The following is a 24,787-nucleotide window of genomic DNA, read 5'->3' as shown; positions in this document are numbered from 1 at the left end:
ATTATGTCTTTCTAAAGGTTGCAATTCTTAAATGCCTCCTAAAGAAAATGATTGTATAATTACAAGTTACAAGCTACCTTATAAAGCTAATCATATCCCTTTCCCCCAGTAAAGTATAATACCTCTTCAGCTCAGTGAGATAACCCATAATGATCTGATGTGCTGTGTGTCTCTGAATCCTTGCATTATTAGAAATTCCTGTATCTGGGCCAGTGTGTAACCAGACTTCTTTGATCAGGTGCGGTATCGCCCTGGATGCATGGATGTTTCCACTGGGTGATGAAGTTTATTCCAGAATTCCTCAGCCCCTCTTTTTTATCAACTCGGAACGGTTCCAATATCCTTCTAATATTATAAAAATGAAAAAATGCTACTTACCTGATAGAGAAAGAAAAATGATTACAATCAGGTAAGTATCAGTAAGCGACTTATTACATCATCTGAAACAGAAACTTGAAACTTGGATAAACGAGTAACAGATATCATTTGGTTGCTACTCTAGAATTATTCAATTTGTTGTTTACACTTGGAATAAGGGAGAATATTAGATAATCTCAGTTTCCAAGTGCATTTAGACTTACTCTTTTTAAAATGCAAATTTCTGAGTAGTGTTAATATACTATTAATGTTAAATACTATTAACTATGTTAATATACTATACAGCACGTGCTGATAAACAAAATTTGCATCAGGATACATGCTACTTTTATCTAAATATAAGAGCAAGCCTATACATTTTTAGGGCTGGGATAGGGGGAAGTATTCCATCAGTAAGCTAGGCTAAGAACTCTTTAGAAAAAAAGTAAGATCATCTGTTGAGAACTGCAGTGTGTTTATCTGTTTGGTAAGTAGATGAATTTATAAATTCTCAAAAGCTATAATAGAGTCCCTTTAAGGGTCAGCAACATGCTTTTATCGTGGATGTGAAAAAGAACTCCCAATAGCGTTTTGAACTCACAATGAGATCTTACAAAGCAAAGACTGAGCTCCTTCCTCTTCTATCTGAAACCTGATTTACTTAGAAGGGCACAGAAGAGGTGGCAAGAAGGAAACACACACAGTAAAGGCAGTAAACACTCCCAGGACAGAGAATGGAGAACTCTTCCAGTTAAGGTGGTCAGAAAAGGCTGCGTAGAAGAAATCGGGGTAGAATTGGGTCTTGAAGGATCAAGAGACATTATTTTTTTTTTAAGATTTAATTTAATTTAATTTTTATTTTTTTGGTTGTGTTGGGTCTTTGTTGCTGCGCGCAGGCTTTCTCTAGTCGTGGTGAGCGGGGGCTACTCTTCGTTGCGGTGCGTGCACGGGCTTCTCATTGTGGTGGCTTCTCTTGTTGTGGAGCACGGGCTCTAGGCGCACGGGCTCAGTAGTTGTGGCTCGCGGGCCCTAGAGCGCAGGCTCAGTAGCTGTGGCGCACGGGCTCAGGTGCTCCACAGCATGTGGAATCTTCCTGGACCAGGGATTAGACCCGTGTCCCTGCATTGGCAGGCGGATTCTTATCCACTGCGCCACCAGGGAAGTCCCTCAAGAGACTTTAGATAGATGGTGAGGAAGGATCTAGATATTTAAGGTAAGATGTCAACTTAGCTTATTGGTATGTGCAAGTCTATTTAATTCTAAAGCAGAAATATTACAGAACACCCAACCTTCCTTATTGGCTATCACTCTCTCTGTTTCTCCCCTTCTCTGCTAGAAAGAAGAGCTTGTACATAATATTCCCTGTCCTTACATCCATTTACTCTGACTTCTTAAGTCTGTCTTCCTGAACCGCCACCAGTGAGCTGAAAATGGCCCCACTGAGGACACAGAAGTTTCAGTCACCTATTGGCAGCCTCAACCTTTCTCTCTGCATCCCTCCCACCTGTTGACTACCCCCATTTCTCCTCCCTTGGGTACACTAACCCCACTCTCTCCTGCTTCTCGCATCCTGTAGATGGCTTCCTCCCTTTCTCCCCCACCCGCTCCTCCTCTTCAGGCCATCTCTCCACTGTTGGTGGCATCTGGGGTTCTGCTCTCAGCTCTGCCGCGACCCTGCCTCTATTTACCTTCTTTATATTTTTGACTCTCAAGTTTGGATTGGGATGTGGGGAAGAGTGAGCAGATTCTGGACCTCGGTTTTGCGTAGAGATACCTAAAAGAGTGGTGGTTTGCTTATAAGCAGCAAAGGGAAGAGAAAAAGTGGCATTGGGTGGGGCTGGAAAGGTGTGCTTTAGCCTTGGGTAAAGATGTCGGGCCGCAAATTGGAAAAGTATAGAATTTGTATATTATTAATGAAATCTATGGAGCTGATGAGACCACAAAGTGCGAAAAGAATTGGTCTAATAGAATCTTGAGGATTTAGGGCAAGAGCCAGTGAAGAACAGAGTAGTTCGGGAAAGGAGGGAAAATGCGATGTCAAGGGAAAAAACAAAGGCAAGAAAATCAAGTGTCACATGTCCCAGAGGTAGTAGAAAATGCGCAGTAAAAAATGGCCGTTTTGGGGGAGGAGCTTCAAGATGGCGGAGGAGTAAGACGCGGAGATCACCTTCCTCCCCACAGATACACCAGAAATACATCTACACGTGGAACACCTCCTACAGAACACCCACTGAACGCTGGCAGAAGACCTCAGACCTCCCAAAAGGCAAGAAACCCCCCACGTACGTGGGTAGGGCAAAGGAAAAAAGAATAAACAGAGACAAAAGGATAAGGACGGGACCTGCACCAGTGGGAGGGAGCCGTGAAGGAGGAAAGGTTCCCACACACTAGAAGCCCCTTCGCGGGCGGAGACTGCGGGTGGCGGAGGGAGGAAGCTTCAAAGCCACGGAAAGAGCGCAGCCACAGGGGTGCGGGGGGCAAAGCGGAGAGATTCCCGCACAGAGGATCGGGGCCGACCGGCGCTCACCAGCCCGAGAGGCTTGTCTGCTCCCCCGCCGGGGCGGGCGGGGCTGGGAGCTGAGGCTCGGGCTTCGGAGGTCAGATTCCAGGGAGAGGACCGGGGTTGGCGGCATGAACACAGCCTGCAGGGGGTTACTGGGCCACGGCTGGTCGGGAGGGAGTCCGGGGAAAAGTCTGCACCTGCCGAGAGGCAAGAGACCATTGTTTCCTGGTGCGCGAGGAGAGGGGATTCAGAGCGCCGCTTAAACGAGCCCCAGAGACGGGCGCGAGCCGCGGCTAAAAGCGCGGACAGCAGGGACGGGCATGAGACACTAAGGCTGCTGCTGCTGCCACCACCAAGAAGCCTGTGTGCAAGCACAGGTGACTATCCATACCTCCCCTCCTGAAAGCCTGTGCAGCCCGCCACTGCCAGGTTCCCGTGATCCAGGGACAACTTCCCCGGGAGAACGCACGGCGAGCCTCAGGCTGGTGCAACGTCACAGTGGCCTCTGCCACCGCAGGCTCACGCCGCACTCCGTACCCCTCCCGTCCCCCGGCCTGAGTGAGCCAGAGCTGCCGAATCAGCTGCTCCTTTAACCCAGTCCTGTCTGAGCGAAGAACAGACGCCCTCCGGCGACCTACACGCAGAGGCGGGGCCAAATCCAAAGCTGAACCCCGGGAGCTGTGCGAACAAAGAAGAGAAAGGGAAATTTCTCCCAGAAGCCTCAAGAGCAGCAGATTAAATCTCCACAATCAACTTGATGTACCCTGCATCTCTGGAAGACCTGAATAGACAATGAATCATCCCAAATTGAGGAGGTGGACTTTGGGAGCAATGATATATTTTTTTCCCTTTTTCTTTTTTTGTGAGTGTGTATGTGTATGCTTCTGTGTGTGATTTTGTCTGTATAGTTTGCTTTTACCATTTGTCCTAGGATTCTGTCTGTCCAGTTTTCTTTTTTTTTGTAGTATAATTTTTAGCACTTGTTATCATTGGTGGATTTGTTTTTTGATTTGGTTGCTCTCTTCTTTCTTTTTATTACTTAAAAATACTTTTTTAATAACTTTTTTATTTTAATAACTTTATTTTATTTTATTTTATCTTCTTCTTTCTTTTTATTTCCCCCCTTTTATTCTGAGCCGTGTGGATAACAGGGTCTTGGTGCTCCAGCAAGGCATCAGGGCTGTGCCTCTGAGGTAGGAGAGCCAACTTCAGGACACTGGTCCACCAGAGACCTGCCAGCTCTATGTAATATCAAACAGCGAAAATCTCCCAGAGATCTAAATCTCAACACCAAGACCCAGGCTCCACTCAATGACCAGCAAGCTCCAGTGCTGGACACCCTATGCCAAACAACTAGCAAGACAGGAACGCAACCCCACCCATTAGCACAGAGGCTGCCTAAAATCATAATAAGGCCACAGACACCCCAAAACACACCACCAGACGTGGACCTGCCCACCAGAAAGGCAAGATCCATCCTCATCCACCAGAAAACAGGCACTAGTTCCCTCGACCAGGAAGCCTACACAACCCACTGAACCAACCTTAGCGACTGGGGGCAGACACCAAAAACAACGGGAACTACGAACCTGCAGCCTGTGAAAAGGAGACCCCAAACACAGTAAGTTAAACAAAATTAGAAGACAGAGAAACACAGAGCAGATGAAGGAGCAAGATAAAAACCCACCAAACCTAACAAGTGAAGAGAAAATAGGCAGTCTACCTGAAAAAGAATTTAGAATAATGATAGTAAAGACGATCCAAAATCTTGGAAATAGAATGGAGAAAATACAAGAAACGTTTAACAAGGACCTAGAAGAACTAAAGAGCAAACAAACAGTGAGGAACAACACAATAAATGAAATTAAAAATTCTCTAGAAGGAATGAAAAGAACTGAGGACAGTCTCAGAGACCTCTGGGACAACATTAAACGCACCAACATTCGAATTATAGGGGTTCCAGAAGAAGAAGAGAAAAAGAAAGGGACTGAGAAAATATTTGAAGAGATTATAGTTGAAAACTTCCCTAATATGGGAAAGGAAATAGTTAATCAAGTCCAGGAAACACAGAGAGTCCCATACAGGATAAATCCAAGAAGAAACACGCCAAGACACATATTAACCAAACTATCAAAAATTAAATACAAAGAAAAAATATTAAAAAGCATCAAGGGAAAAACAACAAATAACATACAAGGGAATCCCCATAAGGTTAACAGCTGATCTTTCAGCAGAAACTCTCCAAGCCAGAAGGGAGTGGCAGAACATATTTAAAGTGATGAAGGGGAAAAACCTACAACCAAGATTACTCAACCCAGCAAGGATCTCATTCAGATTTGATGGAGAAATTAAATCCTTTACAGACAAGCAAAAGCTAAGAGAATTTAGCACCACCAAACCAGCTTTACAACAACTGCTAAAGGAACTTCTCTAGGCAGGAAACACAAGAGAAGTAATGGTAACAGGAACATATGTATCGATAATTACTCTAAATGTAAATGGATTAAATGCTCCAACCAAAAGACACAAGCTTACTGAATGGATACAAAAACAAGACCCGTATATATGTTGTCTATAAGAGACCCACTTCAGACCTAGGGAGACATACAGACTGAAAGTGAGGGGATGGAAAAAGATATTCCATGCAAATGGAAATCAAAAGAAAGCTGGAGTAGCAATTCTCACATCAGACAAAATAGACTTTAAAACAAAGACTATTACAAAAGACAACAAAGGACACTACATAATGATCAAGGGATCAATCCAAGAAGATATAACAATTGTAAATATTTATGGACCCAACATAGGAGCACCTCAATACATAAGGCAAATACTAACAGCCATAAAAGGGGAAATGGACAGTAACACAGTCATAGTAGGGGACTTTAACACCCCACTTTCACCAATGGACAGATCATCCAAAATGAAAATAAATAAGGAAACACAAGCTTTAAATGACACATTAAACAAGATGGACTTAATTGATATTTATAGGACATTCCATCCAAAAACAACAGAATACACTTTCTTCTCAAGTGCTCATGGAACATTCTCCAGGATAGATCATATCTTGGGTCACAAATCAAGCCTTGGTAAATGTAAGAAAATTTAAAGCATATCAAGTATCTTTTCTGACAACAACACTATGAGACTAGATATCAATTACAGGAAAAAATCTAAAAAATACAAACACATGGAGGCTAAACAATACACTACTTAATAACAAAGAGGTCACTGAAGAAATCAAAGAGGAAATCAAAAAATACCTAGAAACAAATGACAGTGAAAACATGATGACCCAAAACCTATGGGATGCAGCAAAAGCAGTTCTAAGAGGGAAGTGTATACCAATACAATCCTACCTTAAGAAACAAGAAACATCTCAAATAAACAACCTAACATTACACCTAAAGCAATTAGAGAAAGAACAAAAAAAAAACCCCAAAGTTAGCAGAAGGAAAGAAATCATAAAGATCAGATCAGAAATAAATGAAAAAGAAACGAAGGAAACTATAGCAGAGATCAATAAAACTAAAAGCTACTTCTTTGAGAAGATAAACAAAATTGGTAAACCATTAGCCAGATTCATCAAGAAAAAAAGGGAGAAGACTCAAATCAATAGAATCAGAAATGAAAAAGGAGAAGTAACAGCTGACACTGCAGAAATACAAAGGATCCTGAGAGATTACTACAGGCAACTATATGCCAATAAAATGGACAACCTGGAAGAAATGGACAAATTCTTAGAAATGCAAAACCTTCCGAGACTGAATCAGGAAGAAATAGAAAATATGAACAGAACAATCACAAGCACTGAAACTGAAACTGTGATTTAAAATCTTTCAACAAACAAAAGCCCAGGACCAGATGGCTTCACAGGTGAATTCTGTCAAACATTTAGAGAAGAGCTAACACCGATCTTTCTCAAACTCTTCCAAAATATAGAGAGGGAGGAACACTCCCAAACCCATTCTATGAGGCCACCATCACCCTGATACCAAAACCAGACAAAGATGTCACAAAGAAAGAAAACTACAGGCTAATATCACTGATGAACACAGATGCAAAAATCCTCAACAAAATACTGGCAAACAGAATCCAACAGCACATTAAAAGGATCATACACCATGATCAAGTGGGGTTTATCCCAGGAATGCAAGGATTCTTCAATATACACAAATCAATCAATGTGATACACCGTATTAACAAATTGAGGGAGAAAAACCACATGATAATCTCAATAGATGCAGATAAAGCTTTCGACAAAATTCAACATGCATTTATGATAAAAACCCTCCAGAAAGTAGGCATAGAGGGAACTTACCTCAACATAATAAAGGCCATATATGACAAACCCACAGCCAACATCGTCCTCAATGGTGAAAAGCTAAAACCAATCCCACTAAGATCAGGAACAAGACAAGGTCGCCCACTCTCACCACAAGTATTCAACATAGTTTTGGAAGTTTTAGCCACAGCAATCAGAGAAGAAAAAGAAATAAAAGGAATCCAAATTGGAAAAGAAGAAGTAAAGCTGTCACTGTTTGCAGATGACATGACACTATATATAGAGAATCCTAAAGATGCTACCAGAAAACTACTAGAGCTAATCAATGAATTGGGTAAAGTAGCAGGATACCAAATTAATGCACAGAAATCTCTTGCATTCCTATATAATAATGATGAAAAATCTGAACGTGAAATTAAGGAAACACTCCCATTTACCACTGCAACAAAAAGAATAAAATATCTAGGAATAAACCTGCCTAAGGAGACAAAAGACCAGTATGCAGAAAATTATAAGACACTGATGAAAGAAATTAAAGATGATACAAATAGATGGAGAGATATACCATGTTCTTGGATTGGAAGAATCAACATTGTGAAAATGACTCTACTACCCAAAGCAATCTACAGATTCAATGCAATCGCTATCAAACTACCACTGGCATTTTTCACAGAACTAGAACAAAAAATCTCACAATGTGTATGGAAACACAAAAGACCCCAAATAGCGAAAGCAATCTTGAGAAAGAAAAACGGAGCTGGAGGAATCAGGCTTCCTGACTTCAGACTATACTACAAATCTATAGTAATCAAGACAGTATGGTACTGGCACACAAACAGAAATATAGATCAATGGAACGGGATAGAAAGCCCAGAGATAAACCCACGCACATATGGTCACCTTATCTTTGATAAAGGAGGCAAGAATGTACAATGGAGAAAAGACAGCCTCTTCAATAAGTGGTGCTGGGAAAACTGGACAGCTACTTGTAAAAGAATGAAATTAGAACACTCCTTAACACCATACACAAAAATAAACTCAAAATGGATTAAAGACCTAAATGTAAAGCCAGACAGTATTAAACTCTGAGAGGAAAGCATAGGCAGAACACCCCATGACATAAATCACAGCAAGATCCTTTTTGACCCACCTCCTAGAGAAATGGAAATAAAACCAAAAATAAACAAATGGGACTTAATGAAACTTAAAAGCTTTTGTACAGCAAAGGGAACCATAAACCAGACGAAAAGACAACCCTCAGAATGGGAGAAAATATTTGCAAATGAAGCAACTGACAAAGGATTAATCTCCAAAATGTACAAGCAGCTCATGCAGCTCAGTATCAAAAAATTAAACAACCCATTTCAAAAATGGGCAGAAGACCTAAATCGACATTTCTCCAAAGAAGATATACAGATTGCCAACAAACACAGGAAAGAATGCTCAACATCATTAGTCATTAGAGAAATGCAAATCAAAACTACAATGAGATATCATCTCACACCAGTCAGAATGGCCATCATCAAAAAATCTACAAACAATAAATGCTGGAGAGGGTGTGGAGAAAAGGGAACCTTCTTGCAGTGTTGGTGGGAATGTAAATTGATACAGCCACTATGGAGAACAGTATGGATGTTCCTTAAAAAACTAATAATAGAACTACCATACGACCCAGCAATCCCACTACTGGGCATATACCCTGAGAAAACCATAATTAAAAAATAGTCATGTACCACAATGTCCATTGCAGCTCTGTTTATAATAGCCAGGACATGGAAGCCACCTAAGTGCCCATCAACAGATGAATGGATAAAGAAGATGTGGCACATATATATATATATATACAATGGAATATTACTCAGCCATAAAAAGAAACGAAATTGAGTTATTTGTAGTGAGGTGGATGGACCTAGAGTATGTCATACAGAGTGAAGGAAGTCAGAAAGAGAAAAACAAATACTGTATGCTAACACATATATATGGAATCTAAGAAAAAAAAAAAGGGTCATGAAGAACCTAGGGGCAAGACGGGAATTAATATGCAGACCTACTAGAGAATGGACTTGAGGATATGGGGAGGGGGAAGGGTAAGCTGGGAAAAAGTGAGAGAGTGGCATGGACATATATACACTACCAAATGTAAAATAGATAGCTAGTGGGAAGCAGCCTCATAGCACAGGGAGATCAGCTCGGTGCTTTCTGACCCCCTAGGGGGGTGGGATAGGGAGGGTGGGAGGGAGGGAGACGCAAGGGGGAAGAGATATGGGGACATATGTATATATATATAATTGATTCACTTTGTTATAAAGCAGAAACTAACACACCACTGTAAAGCAATTATACTCCAATAAAGATGTTAAAAAAAAATGGCCATTCTATTTGATGTTAGGCTGTTGGTGAATTTCAAGTCCATCAATAAGGGATATTTATGAGGTGCTTACAGTTTAAATAACACAAGGCAAAATTTTGTTTATCTTTTAACCTACTTAATCCAAGGCTTAAATGCAAAGTGTTTTTGCCCAACAGCAAATAGATATCCAGTTAAGTGTGGTGGTAAGGGGGCAGGATTCTGGCTCTGAGTTCAGGGACCCTCAACATATAAAGCATTCCACCTACTCAAATTGAAAGTAATCATGTCCTCTACAAAGCTGGAATCATCTCTTCTAAAACCAAGATGCCAAGCAAGACAGGAATCTTTGCCTTATTGATATAGACAGGAGGAAGAATATATACTCTAGGACCCCTAAATGAACATCTTTGTGACCCTCAAGTACATCTAAGGAGATCAAATCTACAAATTTTGTTTCCTTGGTTTTCGTAAATAGGCCAGCCAGGCCAGCATATTTCCTGCATGGTAACTACAGAAATAATTTTGTCCAACAAAGTGATTTGTAAATGTCTCCTTTCTCTTTCAGGGGTTCAGTCCATCAGAATTTTGTTGACTTCACTTTTGCAACTGGCAAAATAATTGGCTACATATTCACACTGAAAGGAGAAATAGATTCAAACGTAGCCATGGGTCTTAGCAACAAAGCTTCGTTAGCATTCTTGCAAAAGCATTTAGGTAAGAAAGGGATCTTCTTTCCTGACATAAACCAGATGATTCTCAGGAAAAAACTGTTTATCTTAACTGTGCATGAGTCCCATTTTGACTGTTCCCAGTTGGTTTACAATGGAACACTGCAGTCAGTCCATTTGAAAACAATTTAATGTTGCTGCTTTGCACACTATGCGTCATAGGCAGCAAGACTACCTGTTAGAGCTAATAGTCTTTCTGTGAAGGCTGGGGCAGATTTCCATGCAGGGGATTCGGACAGCATAGTGCCTCAATTCCATCTCTCATTCAGAGGTTGCAGCCACACAGAGCTCACACAGAGCACCTTGCCTCCATAATGGTGACGCAGTGTGGGTCGTTTGTGAGGCTAGGGTGCCACCTAGAGGCACTGAACTGTTTAACACTTTCCAAAGTTGAATATGTTTAGTGACATTTGTATTTTACAGGACTTCAGAAAGATTTTGATCAGTGGGATTCTTTAATTGAAGGGGAAGATGACAATCTTATTCCAGGAACCAACATTGACACAACCAACCACCATGCCACCCTGCAGAACTCTACAGGAATAGAGAAGCCGAATTCAGATTAAAAGAGCTTTTTAAAAAGTCTTGTTTAAAAACTGTCTAAAAGTGTGTGTGTGTGTGTGTATGATTTTAATGTATTTTCTCAAATAACTCATATTTGAAAATGTAGGCTATACCACAATAGTGACTGAAGCTTGGATTAAGATTTTTTTTCCTTTAAATGTAAAGAAAGACTGATACATATAAAAATCATACCAGCCTAAATTTTAGTTTTACTAAAGTGATCCTTTCTCTGTCTCACAATAAAAAACTGATTTTACATTACTTTAATGGACAAGTATATTAAAACAGGCATCACGCCATTGAAAATGTGTTACAATGACCTAACACTCCCTAAAAACATAATAAAAACAGATTTTCTTGCCTCTTTTTTTTCTATTACAAGCAGTAGAATTGAGCTTTAGCAACATGGTCTTCTGCGTGGGATTTGGTAGCGCTTCCCTTTGACCTTGGGTCATGGTAAGAGAAATCAGGCCAAGTGGATAATAAAGCCATTGCTTTACTGTGGGATGGGTGTGACTGCACAATTTCAGCATGATGACTAAACGGGGAATGGATGGGGGTAAGAATATTGGTGACAAAGCAAAGGCAGCAGATTAAAGCAAGTTGGTAATTTGTTTGCATTTACTTTAATGGTTTACCTCTGAGGCACTCTATTTACTAAAGAAAGGTGTGTAAGACAGGCCCACGATTCCAGCCATCACATTGATTCACCCGAAGGCTGGGACAGATAAGAAAGGACATAATTTTAACTGCTTCATTTTCCACTAGTTTTATTGATATTTAATGAATTTTTAAATTTTATATGTAGTAGTGGGAGGGGAAAAGCACAATAAATGGAGGTAAAAAGATAGCTGAGGGCTTCCGTGGTGGCGCAGTGGTTGAGAGTCCGCCTGCCAATGCAGGGGACACGGGTTCATGCCCAGGTCCTGGAAGATCCCACATACCGCAGAGCGGCTGGGCCCGTGAGCCATGGCTGCTGAGCCTGCGCGTTCGGAGCCTGTGCTCCACAACAGGAGAGGCCACAACAGTGAGAGGCCCGCGAAAAAAAAAAAAAAAAAAAAAAAGATAGCTGAAAGATTTGTGCACTTATGTTTCTGGGAGTCATAAAAATGTGTTTTGTTTCCCAAGGGGTATAAACATTTCTGCCACTCATCAGTTAAGTATATTTTGGTCTAAGAATGGTCTTGTTCCTATGAATTCTCCATAATTAAGTTTAATTAAAGCCTGTGTGAACAAGGATAATCAGTACTTTAAGCAAGCCTGGTTAACTATTCTATCCCTATTCCTCTTGCCCAGTTAATAAGTAACTGTGTTTTCTGATTTGGCACTCAGGCCTATCTTAATGTTTTAATGTGCAAAAACACTCATTTTGAGAAATATGATTTCTCCTCTAACTGTTCAGATTAAATATTTTTAAACAGAGAGTTAAACTGCTTAGCATGAAACTGATGGCTTTCCATAATCCGACCCTAATGCATCTTCTCTGACCTTTTCTCCCAGTAATTAATTCACAACTATATCTCCTACATGAATGACCCAAATGTGTCTAATCATTATCCCAGGAACAAGGAATATACTCATCTACCTCAATTACATTTAACGCAGAACCCTCTTCTTTTTACTTATTAAAATGATACCCAACTTTTAAGGTTCTTAATTCTCACTATTCCCATCAGGCTTCAGGGTCTCATAATGTTTCATATACATACGTCTTTTTCCCCATTCACATGTAGCAAACCTCCTTACTCATTTTAGAAATGGATAACCATTCCAATTGTACTGATGTCCCATTCAATAGCACCTCTTTAAAATCCTTTGTTGGTGGCACCTGCTGATGCTGAAAGGCGAAAATAACTGCTGAAAGGATCCAGTGAGTTAAAGTTTAAAAGATACAACCTACCGGGCTTCCCTGGTGGTACAGTGGTTGAGAGTCCGCCTGCCAATGCAGGAGACACGGGTTTGTGCCCCGGTCCGGGAAGATCCCACATGCTGCAGAGCGGCTGCGCCCGTGAGCCATGGCCACTGAGCCTGCGCGTCCGTAGCCTGTGCTCCGCAACGGGAGAGGCCACAGCAGTGAGAGGCCCGCGGACCGCCAAAAAAAAAAAAAAAAAAAAAAAAAAAATCCAACCTACCATAGTGCATAATGAGTATCTTTTGGGGGAAAGAAGGAAATATTTATCAAATGCCTACTCCTTTTCTGGCACTTTACATAAACTATTTCTAATCTTAAAACCACTGCAAGAAAGGTTTTATTAACCCCATTTTACAGATGAGGAAGGTCAAGACTCAACAATGTTATAATAACCTACCCAGGTCACATATCTAGTAAGCAGCATATAGCTAAGATCTGTTTCCTAAAGCTAGGACCTATACTTTGCATACTACCACTTATGCAAAACCATGTTTTAAAAGCATGGGCTTTGAAGTTAGATGGGTCTAGGTTTGATCAAGCCTCCGAGATTTGCTAGCTCTTTGACATTAGGCAAATTATTTATCTTCTCTAAAAAGCTTCAATTGTCTCACCTATAAAATGTGGATAACATTAATATGCACCTCAGAATCAAGGATTAAATGAGAAAATGCATTTAAAGTACCGAGTGATTAACACATAAAAGCTAACATTTAATATTACTATGTTTCCCCCAATTGTAGAATGGTGGTTCGTTCCATGACTACAGATATTCCAGAACCACAGATATTTCCTTTTTAATGAAATGACACCACTATACATTTAAGGACAAACGTTATTCAAATCTTGTGTCATATTAGTATACTTCTAAATTCAAACAGAATATTAGTCAAAACTAGACAGAAAGGCAAAGCTTCAGAAAGAAAACAAAAATTTTGAAGGACTTACTGCTAACAAAGCCATCCTCCCAAGTAGCATCATATAATACGCTTGTCATAAACCTATAATTTTCTATTTTAAACACTATATTCAGAAGAAACCCAAATAGTTTTTTTTTTTTTTTGCAGTGTGAGTAATGTGTTAGCAATTGTTTAGCAAAATAAATCCAACTGATTAGAAAGATAACACATTTAAAGGGAGAGGAAAGATCCCAGCTCCGTATATGCAGAAATAGCACTATAAATACACCACACAGGCAGCCTGAGATCTGTTTTGGTTTTGACACATATCAAGCTTTTCGGAAACAACAACTTCTTCTGATTACGTGCCCTCAATTTTCTGAAATATTCTGTTGGTCTGGACGAGGTAGCACTTGTTTAAGAGCAGCTCCTGACAGACTGGCCGCGTTTATGGACGCAGTTAAATCTCTATCATCTCCAGACCTCTCTTCTGAAACAAGAAGAGAAAAACCTCAAGTTGAGAAAGAAACATAAAAATAAGAAATTTGTGTGTGTGTGTGTGGCGGGGGGCCATGCTACAGCATGCAGGACCTTAGTTCCCCGAGCAGGATCGAACCTGTGCCCCCTGCAGTGGAGGCGCCGCATCCTAACCCCTGGACCGCCAGGGAAGTCCCAAGAAAAGTCTTTACATGGGTGCTACCATGACAAAATTAATGTCCTCTAAAAATGGGGAGAGGGAAGAGATGAGCATTCTAATTACTACAGGGAATTATTCTGACTGACGTGATTTTAAAAAATATTTTGGTTCTCACATTGTACCTATTATCATATAAAACTTCTCGAAAAAGATTATGAAATTGGTATATTTTATATTTTTCTAGGATGATATTTGGCAAGGCTGATAACCAATTAGTTCTTTGCTCTCTTTCATTAGTGCGTATTTTTCACATAATACTAAAGTCACCAAAAGCTGATTTCATTCTCCATGTGCCTCAATCTAAGAATCAGTGTGCTACTTACAAACAAGATCATGCAATAACCAGGAACATCCAAAAAACAGAATCATCACACACACTAAAAATCTCAAAAGAAATTCCAAGAGATTATTTAACAAAGATCATTTGAACATCTGAGCTAACACTGAAAAAATCCTTTAAAATATGAATTTATCATACACCTTCAAGATTAATTCAATCAACAAATTCCCTGTATTTCAAGAAATCTTCTTGTTTACTTATCACCATTTTTAGCTGAAGTGGTTTTTATTTTCCTACTGCTAACGTCCATGGAAATGGATGAACCATTTTTACTTGAGGGATTCAGGGTAATCGTACCTTAAAGACTTGGCAATTCTGGTTGGTAAAAGTATTTTGTTTTAAAAACACAAGTTACCTTTGACCACAGTCTCGTCCAATGACAGGCAGTAAAGATCCTTTCCCACTGTCCGGAATACAGCCTAACAAAAGAAACCTTTGGATTACTACCACTTCTTTATTATAAATACAAAATAATTAAAATCAGAAAGGGGACCATAGATACACCAGAAAAATGGTGAACAACAAAAAGTAATCCTATTAAGACTATGCCAATTTGATTTTATAATGAAGAATAATGTCAAGTATATTTTCTATTCTTCAAATGCCCATTTATCTGGAATATCTCCACTGTAGCATCCATGCAGGGACTAAAGTGTCCTTTTCCAATTTTCAGCTTTCAAGAGGTGAAGAAAGTCAATGATTTTTTTATAGTGAACAAATTCAATGACCTAAATGTCCAACAGGAGGAGAAATGGTTTAATGAATCATTGTCTAGTAATGTCATGTAATATGCAGCTATGGCCTTCTGGTTGCAGCCAAGATGGAGTAAGCTGACTTACACTGATTACGATGGAAAATTCTGGAAAGAATACAAAAAGCAACTACCTGAGGCTTCTGAAAAGTAAATGGGATCAGAAATATAGAAGGACTGTAGTAAAAACTTGAACAACGACCCAAAACAGGGGTGAGTTTCACAGGGCTGTTGGGATTTTTTTGTTTGTTTGTTTGTTTGTTTTCCTCTTTTTTCTTCCTTTTCTCCTGTTTTTTGACCAGATGTTGGGCCAAATCAGAGCTGCCAGGCTGGGGTGGGAAGCAAAACTGAGTGAAATCCCCTCTTTCTAGCCAGTGGAGTGGGGAAAGAGGTCCCGAATACTAAAGGGTGGGGCGTTGGGGGAAAACCCCTTCACTGTTTTTCTTTTTTTCTGCACAGCAGTCACAGTGCAGGCACCTACAAACCTGAGAGAAGACGCTGGCCAGTGGATTGAGGAAAACAGCCCTTTGTTATCCGGAGAGTCGAGAGGCAGGGGGTGGGGTGTGGGAGTTTTCTCTCTCTTTTCTCTATCTGCTTCACACCAGAGGCAGGCCTGTCAAACAGAGCTGCCTGGTCAGCGCACAGGGAAACACTGGGAGAAGCATGTTTCTGGCCAGAGGACCAGGAAACGGGGCCCCTGGGGGCTGAATAAGAGAGGACCCGTGGAGCCTCAAAGTATGGAGGAAATCTCGGAAAGGAATTGTAAAATTTGAACCCCTAATATTATATGTGAACCTAAGGTCATCCCGAACGATGTAAATGCAGAACAGAATCAAGAAAAGAAAAGCATAGCTAAGTCTTTAACCCCTGAGTGACTGTATAAACTTCTGTCCAAGTTCTAGACTAACCCCTCTGTGGCTTATGCCCTGGGCAGACCCAAACATTATAGCAAAGACGTTGAAGACTAAACTGACACTGGAACCACCAAACACACAGAGAGAGAGAGAGAGAGAGAGAGAGAGAGAGAGAGAGAGAGAACTTGTGGTATGAACCTAATCAGGTTGACCACCTGCTAAAACAAAAACTTTAACATTTTCCAGAAGATTTTAACAGCCTCCAAAGTCTTACAACATCATATTCAAAACATTCAGAATATAATCCAAAATTACTCAACATACAACGAACGAGGGAAGGCTAATCATTTCTTAAGACAATCAGTAGATGAAAACCCTGCCATGACGAGATACTGGAACTACCAGATACAGATTTTGTAACAAGAAGTTCAACAAACTGCAAACAGGATAAACACAAATGTCTCGACATATCATAACAGCATGGGAGATTGCCTACCGTATAATCTTAAATGAAAAACACAGAATACAAAACTGAATTACAGTGAAATCAACCATGTTCAAAATATGTAGATGATATATTTATATTCCATATGAACAGAAAGATTATTAAAGAAAACCAAACTGATCAGTCCGTTTGCCTTTGGAAGGATGTATTTCAGGTGATGGATACTTCCTCTTTTTAACTTTGCCATATTCCCAGACTTTCTGCATCAAACGTATTTCATAAAGGTCACAAATGCCAAACAATTTTCCTTTTTTTAAATCCCAAAATGAAAATCAGTGAGTAAAACATTAATAAGAGATACTGGGCATAAAATCTAGAAACATTGCATTATTGCTATTTTCCACTGTTATTATTACAGTGGTAGTATTTTTCCCTCTATTATTCCTAAACACAAGGGCTTTGGAAATAGTTCCAGTCACCTTTCAAAATGAAAGAGAACACTCTCATTCATTACTATTTACATAAACCCATACCTCACATGGACTCTTATCCAATTTGGGTATACCATTCCAGACATTCTCAGGGTTCACTACCTCTTCCATGCCATTTGAAAGGTTCAAAACCTACAGGAGAAAAAAAATAGTAAAAACTGGTCATTCCAAAAGCTGTGACTGATGTATGTACCACAGCAACCATTTAAAAGGAAATACTTTAAAAGGTAATTAAATGATTTTATTAAACATCAATATTACATTTCAACTCAATGGTACTTCAGTTCAAAAAACATACATTGAGTATCTATGCCTAGAGATCAAAGGCATAAAATTTAGATCTCAAGAAGTTCAAAATTTGGTGGAGAAACTGATCACTAAGCAGACAATTACAATACAGTGTAGGATGTAGAGACTCCTGCAATAGGAGGTATAGGAATACAATACAGGTATAAAGCTTTTGTTGGCGGGGGACAGAGAGGAGTGAAGAGATGGAGAGATTTAGAAAATAATGCTAGTGAATGCTTCCTGGAAGAGGCAATGGCTAATCTTTTAAAGATAAGTGGAAATTATCCAGTTTGGGAAGGGGACAGAATATAGGCAAATAGAACTGCATTATTAGCTATATCAAAGAAGCCAAACACAAGAGTATATATAAGAGAAATCAAGCAGTATGGTGTTCATCTAATATAAGATACAAAACCCAAAGGAGTAAGACCTAAGGCTGGAGAGGTACATGGATGCTCAACCCCAGAGAACCTCCTGTGGCATGTTAATGACTTTTCTAGACTTGAGGGTCTCAAATTTTCAAGGTGCAAGAGTATACGTTACTGGTCCTTCCCCTGGAAATCCTCAATCGGCCAGCCAGGGCAAGGTCCAGGAATCTATCAATACATTTAAGAAATGTGCCAGGTGATTCTGATTAAGGTGGTTTTCAGACCACAGGAAAAACACAATCTGCTGGAGGTTTCCAAGAGGTTTTCCACAAGCGAATGATGGAGTCAGATTTGCATTTGACAAACTTCACACTGGCAGTGTGGAGAGTCAACTGACTAAAGACTAGAAGTAAACCAATAGAAGGTTATTAGAGGCATCTAGCTGTGAAATGAGAGACTTAATCAGGACAGTGGCATTAGGTATAAAAAGTTTTAACTAAGAGATAAGAAGTGAAAAGTGCAGAACTCAGTGATTGATAGATAGGATTTCGGGAGTAAGGGAGATGAAAGAGCCTTGGATGCTTATATAGGAACTTTTTAAATGATTTTTGCACTGCATCAAATGATCAGGGGGAATGAGCAGGTAAATAATCTATTCAGTTGGATTTTCTAGTCTGATAAAGTTTGGTAAAATTTCCTTAACAATCTGCAAGTACATTTTGAGACAAATTACTTCAGTTTTACATACCCTTGTGCCTTCTTCAGCTAATTCCAAAATCTCACATTTAGACCACGTGTTTCTTAGACTTGACCACACAACACATTTGGATCCGACAGTAAATCCTTTCAGAGTGTAGGTGGTCTCTGGATGAGCTGCCAAATTGAATAGAGCAAGACTCAATGCATACCTCTTAATTCCTTAAAGATATGCAAGCAAAGCATTTTCCTAACATGCATTTACTATTCTCGTATCATCAATATCACATATGGTACGACATGTTCTAAGTCTCCCTCCCTCGATTTTATTTTTAAATTCTTCGAGTGGCCCTTCCCCGTATAATTCCTTACTGCTCTCCTCAAAAAACACGACCATGATGTGCTGTTTTTTTAAGGATGTGAATGTGATTTCTAACTTTGAGAGTTACTACTTAAAGCTGGCTATTATTGCCACATGTAATGTGGTCTGTGGTTACAACAGACATTTCTACAGCAAAGCAGCATGGTACATACAAGTGAGCAGACATTTTTATCACAAAGCTGTTACTTATTATTAAAATGTGACAATGAGGACTAAAAATCCAGGGTGGTATTTAAATAAATTACCATACATCCACAGGATGGCATACTACAAAACTAAAATATTTTTGAAAGCATATTTAAGGGATTAAAACACAGGATTCAACACTGTATGACAGTATGACCTCTAGTTAGTTTTTTAAACTGTATGTAAGTAGACACACACAGAAAGGGTGAGAAACGTCAGGAAAGAAGTATATACACCATCATAGCATTCACAGTGGCCATTTCTTGGTGCTGGGATTATGATGATTTTCATTCTCCTTAGTCTGTTGTTTTCTCTATTTTGTACAATGGCTCAAATCTAATAATATAAAAATTGACACTTAAAAAGTCTAACATTGATTATTTTTTAAAAAAACCTAAAAGATAACTATTTTGTGTAACTTTCAAATCTCGTTAAGTAGCCAAGAAAATAGCAAAAATAATTTATAAAAAAGTTAATGACAATAAATGTTCTCCAATATTTACTCATGACTGTAAACTTGCTTGATTAATACAGGCTCCCTAACTCCGTTTTTTTAAGGGCTTCTAAACGAATGGCAAGGTATATGATGAAGCAAAACAGTTAATTCTTAAAACTGTGCTGAAATGATCCCTACTGTAAATTCATGCCTACATTATGCTTGGCAAAGGAACACTATATTTTTCAAAACTTACCAAAAATCATAACCTTGATTTTAGAGATGATTTGTTTATATTTTAAATGTGATTACTTTTTGGAGACACAGGCTTGAAGCATTCTATTTTTAAAAGCAAAATTAATAATTCAGCATTTCACCCAGCATATAAAGAATTATTTTACGTTGATTTTACTACTTAATTACCCACGTTTAAAATACCCTTCGTAAAATCCAAATCTGATTCTCTTCTCAGGTTTTAATCTTCCCTCCCCCAAATTAATATTTTAAAAATTCAAATAAGAATTATTCTCTTTTCTTTAAAACAAACAAGTACTTTTCACTTAGTTAAGTAAAAGCGAATGGGAAAAAACAACAACAACAACAAAAACGCACATACCCGAGACATGATCTGGTAAAGCGTGATTGTGTTTCCTTCTGGGTTCTGAGTTCAACGATGACACGGCACCTCTAAACAGAGATGTATGTTCTGTAAATTCTTCTTTATAGATATTCATTTCAATCTGCATCTTGGCATAGCAGGTCTTTCCGTGCTGGCACAGCCTTTGCTCCTCATCAAAGCATTCTGCACAATTGGACCTTCTTGCGTCCTCAGCACACAGGGATTCTTGGGCTTTCTGACTAACTCTTAAAGACAAAGGGTTTATTTTGTCCTCTAGACACAGCTGGGCTGTAGGTAATTCTAGTTCAGGCTGTTTCTTGGCTTCACAGTTGAGGGACAGTAGCCCTGCCAATGGTGGCAGGTTGGCTGCTGGGTCACAGCCTTGGGGAAGAGGCACAGACAGAGGCACCAGGCCCAGCTCTTCTTTCCCCTCCTCTGCAACCAAGGAACCCTGCAATTCAATGAATTCCAGCTCTAGGAATTCTTTGGACTCATCATCAGGAAAACGCTCCACCTCAAGGGAATTCAGCTCCAGTGCCTCCTTTGTTTCGGTGGCATGTGGTAACAATGTGCTAAATCCTGTAATTAGGTACTTATCATCAAACTGTGCTTTGTCACCCAGATGGCACTCGACTTTACCTTCCAGCATCTCAGTGCCAATGTCATCTTTGCCTGGGTTTTCAAAAGTTTCAAAAATGTTATCAGTTTCGGGGACAAAGAATTTACCTGGTTTGGTTTCAATGATGTTTAAGTCTTTGTCAATTCTTTCCAAGAGCTTACCTGTCTGTGATTCGACACAGAGTGCTTTCTCTTGTCCGGCTTTGCTACTTGGTTTCTGAAGTCCAACTTCGGGACTGGGGGGCCCAAGAGCTCCCTTTATGCCTACGCCATTTTTTTCATAGGGCAGGTCACTGTCACTCACACCAATCTTAGAATATTTCTTCATTTTCTCACTAATACTTTCGCCTTTGCTTTTCAAGTCAACGATGGCTAAAAGGATATCACAAACATCCCTTTTGATTTCTAATATTGTTATCTCCAACATATCTTCTGTTACTATTTCATAAAAGTAGTCATTTCCCTCTTGAGGACATACACCTTCTGAAATATTAAATCCTGAGAGGCAACATGGAAAGGCTTGCATGGGAACCGCCAACAGTTCAGAAGGGATGTTCCAGAGGGCTTTGGGGTCCACACAGTCTTCAACGTTTCCAAAGTCCACAAGCCTGACGGACACAAGAGAATCTTCACAAATATTGGTGACAAGTGCCCTGTAATAATGCCCGTCTTCTCTGTATCTCACTATGCAAGGATCTCCAATATGAGGGCAGGGGATGCAGCTTCTCCAAGCTGTCACCTGCTCTCCAGCAGTTTGTACTTGCACTTCTAAATACTGAAGTTTCTCTGTGTCTGCAAACTGACACCAAAAATATTCAGGTCCATCGATCACTGTGGCATAAGCTCGTATCATCTTCATCTTTGGATTATACCAGTTAAGATATACAGAAGTGTCTATGTCTGTTTTGTTGACAGACTTTGAACAGGCACCTTTAATTATTTGGGTAGAAAGTCCTATTTGAGATTTTTCACTGAAAGCATATCTGCTCATCATATCTTCTGCTATGATCCCATGTTCATCAGCAAGAATAACTTCCCATTTGTCTTGAAATTGAACAAATTCGCATCTTAGTCGAGCCTCCTCTGTCCTTCGGGAAAAGAAATGCATCATTTCCTTATGGTTTAAAATCTTAGGAGCCCCAAATCCCCTTAAGGAACAGTGAATGCACAGTCTGGGTAATAGTGCATTAACAAGGTCAAGTTTGCCTACGGTGTTGGTGTGAACCACAGAAACATTGCCATAATCTATAAACTGCACAGAGAGAAGGTCATTGGGTTGTTGTTCCTCGACCACAGCGCGATACCACAAGTTGTCTTCCGGGAAAACAGCACATATTATATCTCCTCTTTGCAAAGGTGGACCTGCATAATATTCAGGCCTTGTTCTAACAGTGTTTAACCTCTCTGAAAGACGATTAATTTCAGCCTCATCTTCTGTTAGTTGAACATAAAAGTCTGAAAGGTCATTTATATGAGAAACATACACAGTTGTTTTAAAGCCAGGCATTATAGTCTTCTGAGGGAACTCAGAAAATTTTAGAGGCGAACCTTTGTTACATGAATCTCCTATTTTGCTTTCTGGAAGAGTGGTTTCTAGTTTTGTGGCTTTCAAAGGGGGCTCAGCCGAACTTACTAATTTCTTTTCTACTGGTAATGGAGACACTTGATTATTTTTATTTGCCACAGAGTCCTGATATTGAGTGACTAAGTTTGTCTTCATTGAACTGCATAAAAATTTGATTTCCTTACATGCTGAGCTGATCTTAGGTTTGTATGATTCTCCTAAGATCACCAAACTGTCTGATTTGTTCTCTGTTGATTTACTTAAAAACTCTGTAGGTGACAACTTCACAGCTTCCTTTTTTGCTTCAAGAGTTTCAGGTGTAGAGAGGAGTGATTCACTTTCTTTTTTTCTTGTCCCACCTTTGGAACACAAGAGTCCTAACTTCTCATTAATATTAGCATTAATTTGAATACTGTCATCATATAGTTCTATAATCAGTCTTCCATCTGGATCTTTTGCTACAACCAAAGCCTTCAATGATTTATCTGAAATAGTCTCCTGAAACTGTGTTGTAACTTCTTCTGGTATATGATCAGGAATATCAGATAATGAACATTTAATGGCTTGCATGGGCAAAAGTAAGACGTCATATGCATCGCCAGGTATTGGAAGCAGATCATCATTTGTTACCACATAAATATTCCCAAAATCAACAAAAAAGACTTTATTTGGTTCTTTTTCTATGATCATCCCCCTATACCAGTTTCCGTCAGTATACCTGGCAAGGCACAATGTGCTGGGGACCAAGGGAGATGTTTTTAAATTCTGCAAAACTTTACTTAATTGTGTAATATGATATGTCAACTGTTCTAAAGTATCTGCATTTCTTCCCAGCTGGCAATAAAATGTCCAAGGGTCATCGACATGTGTTATATACACGGATTCTTCACTTCCAATTTTCATATCATGTGTAGAATAGTAGTAAGAATGGAGCTGAACAGAGGACTCCAGAGGCTTCTGAAGTTTTGCTGGTCTTGCAAGTCTCTGTTCTACCAAAAAATGGCATGCACTCTGGAAAGGTGTTAGCAAATCCACGACATGAAACAGTTCTTCAACGTGAATGGAAGCCAAAGCAAATATTGTGCATTTTAATTCTACATTGTCTTCCCATGCCTTATGCACAAATTCACTAAAAGCTTGGATTGCCTTTCCATCCCAAACAAAAGGATTGTGACCCATTGGTTGAATTAAATTATAAAGGCTGCACCTAAACGCTTGAACCTTAACCTTGAGAAACTCTTCACTAATTGAATAAATATTTTTCACAGATACCATTTCTTTGTCTCCATAATCTACAAATATGACGTTGACATGCTCGGAAGACTGTGCCCCAGTAATCAGAGCTCTGGACCATTTTCCATTTGCTGTTCGTTTTGCCAAACAAGCAGGGGTGGTTCCCTGGTAGGGAGTAGCTGTATTCTTGCAATGGTCCTGAATACTACACATTAGCACTTTAAATCCTTCTATGTTCCTGGTCAGCTGGCACCAGAAATAGCCAGGGTTTTCAACATGAGACACTTTGACTTCTACTGTACTTCCAACTTCTAGCTCCTCTTTCCAAGAAGAGCCTGGCTTAATGTCCAAGAAATTCTGTACAAGAGGAGAACAAACAGACCCTCTTTTCTCTTTGTCCTGTACAACTAGTCCAGTTGAAACGTTTGTCACAACTGTTGTGTCATTCACAGTTTCTGGAACAGCTGTAGTTTCACCCTCTCTCTTGACTTTGTGTTCTACTTCCTTCTTGGCAGAAGATAGTTTGTTATTGTCTGCAGTAAAATGGTTTGAAACATGCCCTGGAGAGTGGGCACTTATGCAAATATTTTCCTTTGTTTCAAATTCCTGATACTTGGCAAATCCAGCCTGAGCAATTACCTTACTAATGTTTTCTTCCCCTGTTCTTGATTCGTCAAGAATCTCAATAACATACTGACTATCCTGCTTATCAAGGACATGGATAACTAATTCTTTGTGCAGCACAGTCTTTTTAAAAAAGGAAATTGCCTCCTGGCTCCAATTTTTTCCCAAAGGCCAAATATCAGCCAGGGTGCACCTCAGGGCCAGTATTGGTAGCCGCCTAAACTGAGGGAGCAGCATTCTCACATCATACCGGTCCATATTTTCTGAATTGCCCCGGTCAACGAAGAATACATCCACACTCTTGTCGTCTAATCGGGTGACCATAGCCCGATAATAGCCACTTTCTTTCCATTTCACACAGCAAAGGTCATCGGCTTCAGGTTTCAGAATAACACCATCCAGCTTACTGGCAGAGGCATAGAAACTGCACATTCTCCTCATTAATTTGCTGAAGGTGCCATTGTGTTTCCTCAACCTAATCCAAAACTCAGAAGGATCTTTCACAAACTCCACCTGGGCATCATAGAAGGCGTTCGTCTTTAACCTGATAGATCTCAAGGCTGGGAGTGAAATCTCTTCATCCACTTCTTCAGCAGG

The 24,787-nt window shown here is 39.7% G+C and overlaps 2 protein-coding genes across 4 annotated transcripts in view; one reads left to right on the top strand and one right to left on the bottom strand.

Moving 5' to 3' along the window:
* Positions 1-10,818, top strand: part of PLA2G7 (phospholipase A2 group VII) — a 35,432-nt gene extending 24,614 nt beyond the window's left edge. The window contains exons 10-12 of one of the 2 annotated variants that reach the window (XM_007451905.1): positions 239-409; positions 10,064-10,212; positions 10,650-10,818. In XM_007451905.1, the coding sequence (XP_007451967.1) occupies positions 239-409; positions 10,064-10,212; positions 10,650-10,792 (463 nt within the window). In that variant the 3' untranslated portion in view covers positions 10,793-10,818. The remainder of the gene's footprint in view (positions 1-238; positions 410-10,063; positions 10,213-10,649) is intronic. The other variant, XM_007451904.1, reaches the window with a different exon arrangement.
* Positions 10,819-14,058: 3,240 nt separating this feature from the next.
* Positions 14,059-24,787, bottom strand: part of TDRD6 (tudor domain containing 6) — a 12,557-nt gene continuing 1,828 nt past the window's right edge. Inside the window, exons 2-5 of one of the 2 annotated variants that reach the window (XM_007451902.1) lie at positions 20,149-24,787; positions 18,581-18,705; positions 17,219-17,308; positions 14,059-14,088 (exon numbers count right to left, since the gene is read on the bottom strand). The exon at positions 20,149-24,787 is cut by the window's right edge and continues 7 nt beyond it. In XM_007451902.1, the coding sequence (XP_007451964.1) occupies positions 14,059-14,088; positions 17,219-17,308; positions 18,581-18,705; positions 20,149-24,787 (4,884 nt within the window). The remainder of the gene's footprint in view (positions 14,089-17,218; positions 17,309-18,580; positions 18,706-20,148) is intronic. The other variant, XM_007451903.1, reaches the window with a different exon arrangement.

This window comes from Lipotes vexillifer, unplaced genomic scaffold, assembly GCF_000442215.2.
Source record: "Lipotes vexillifer unplaced genomic scaffold, Lipotes_vexillifer_v1.1 scaffold147, whole genome shotgun sequence".
NCBI lineage: Eukaryota > Metazoa > Chordata > Mammalia > Artiodactyla > Lipotidae > Lipotes > Lipotes vexillifer.
The sequence above is the reverse complement of the archived record's forward strand: the minus strand, read 5'-3'. Positions and strand labels throughout refer to the sequence as shown.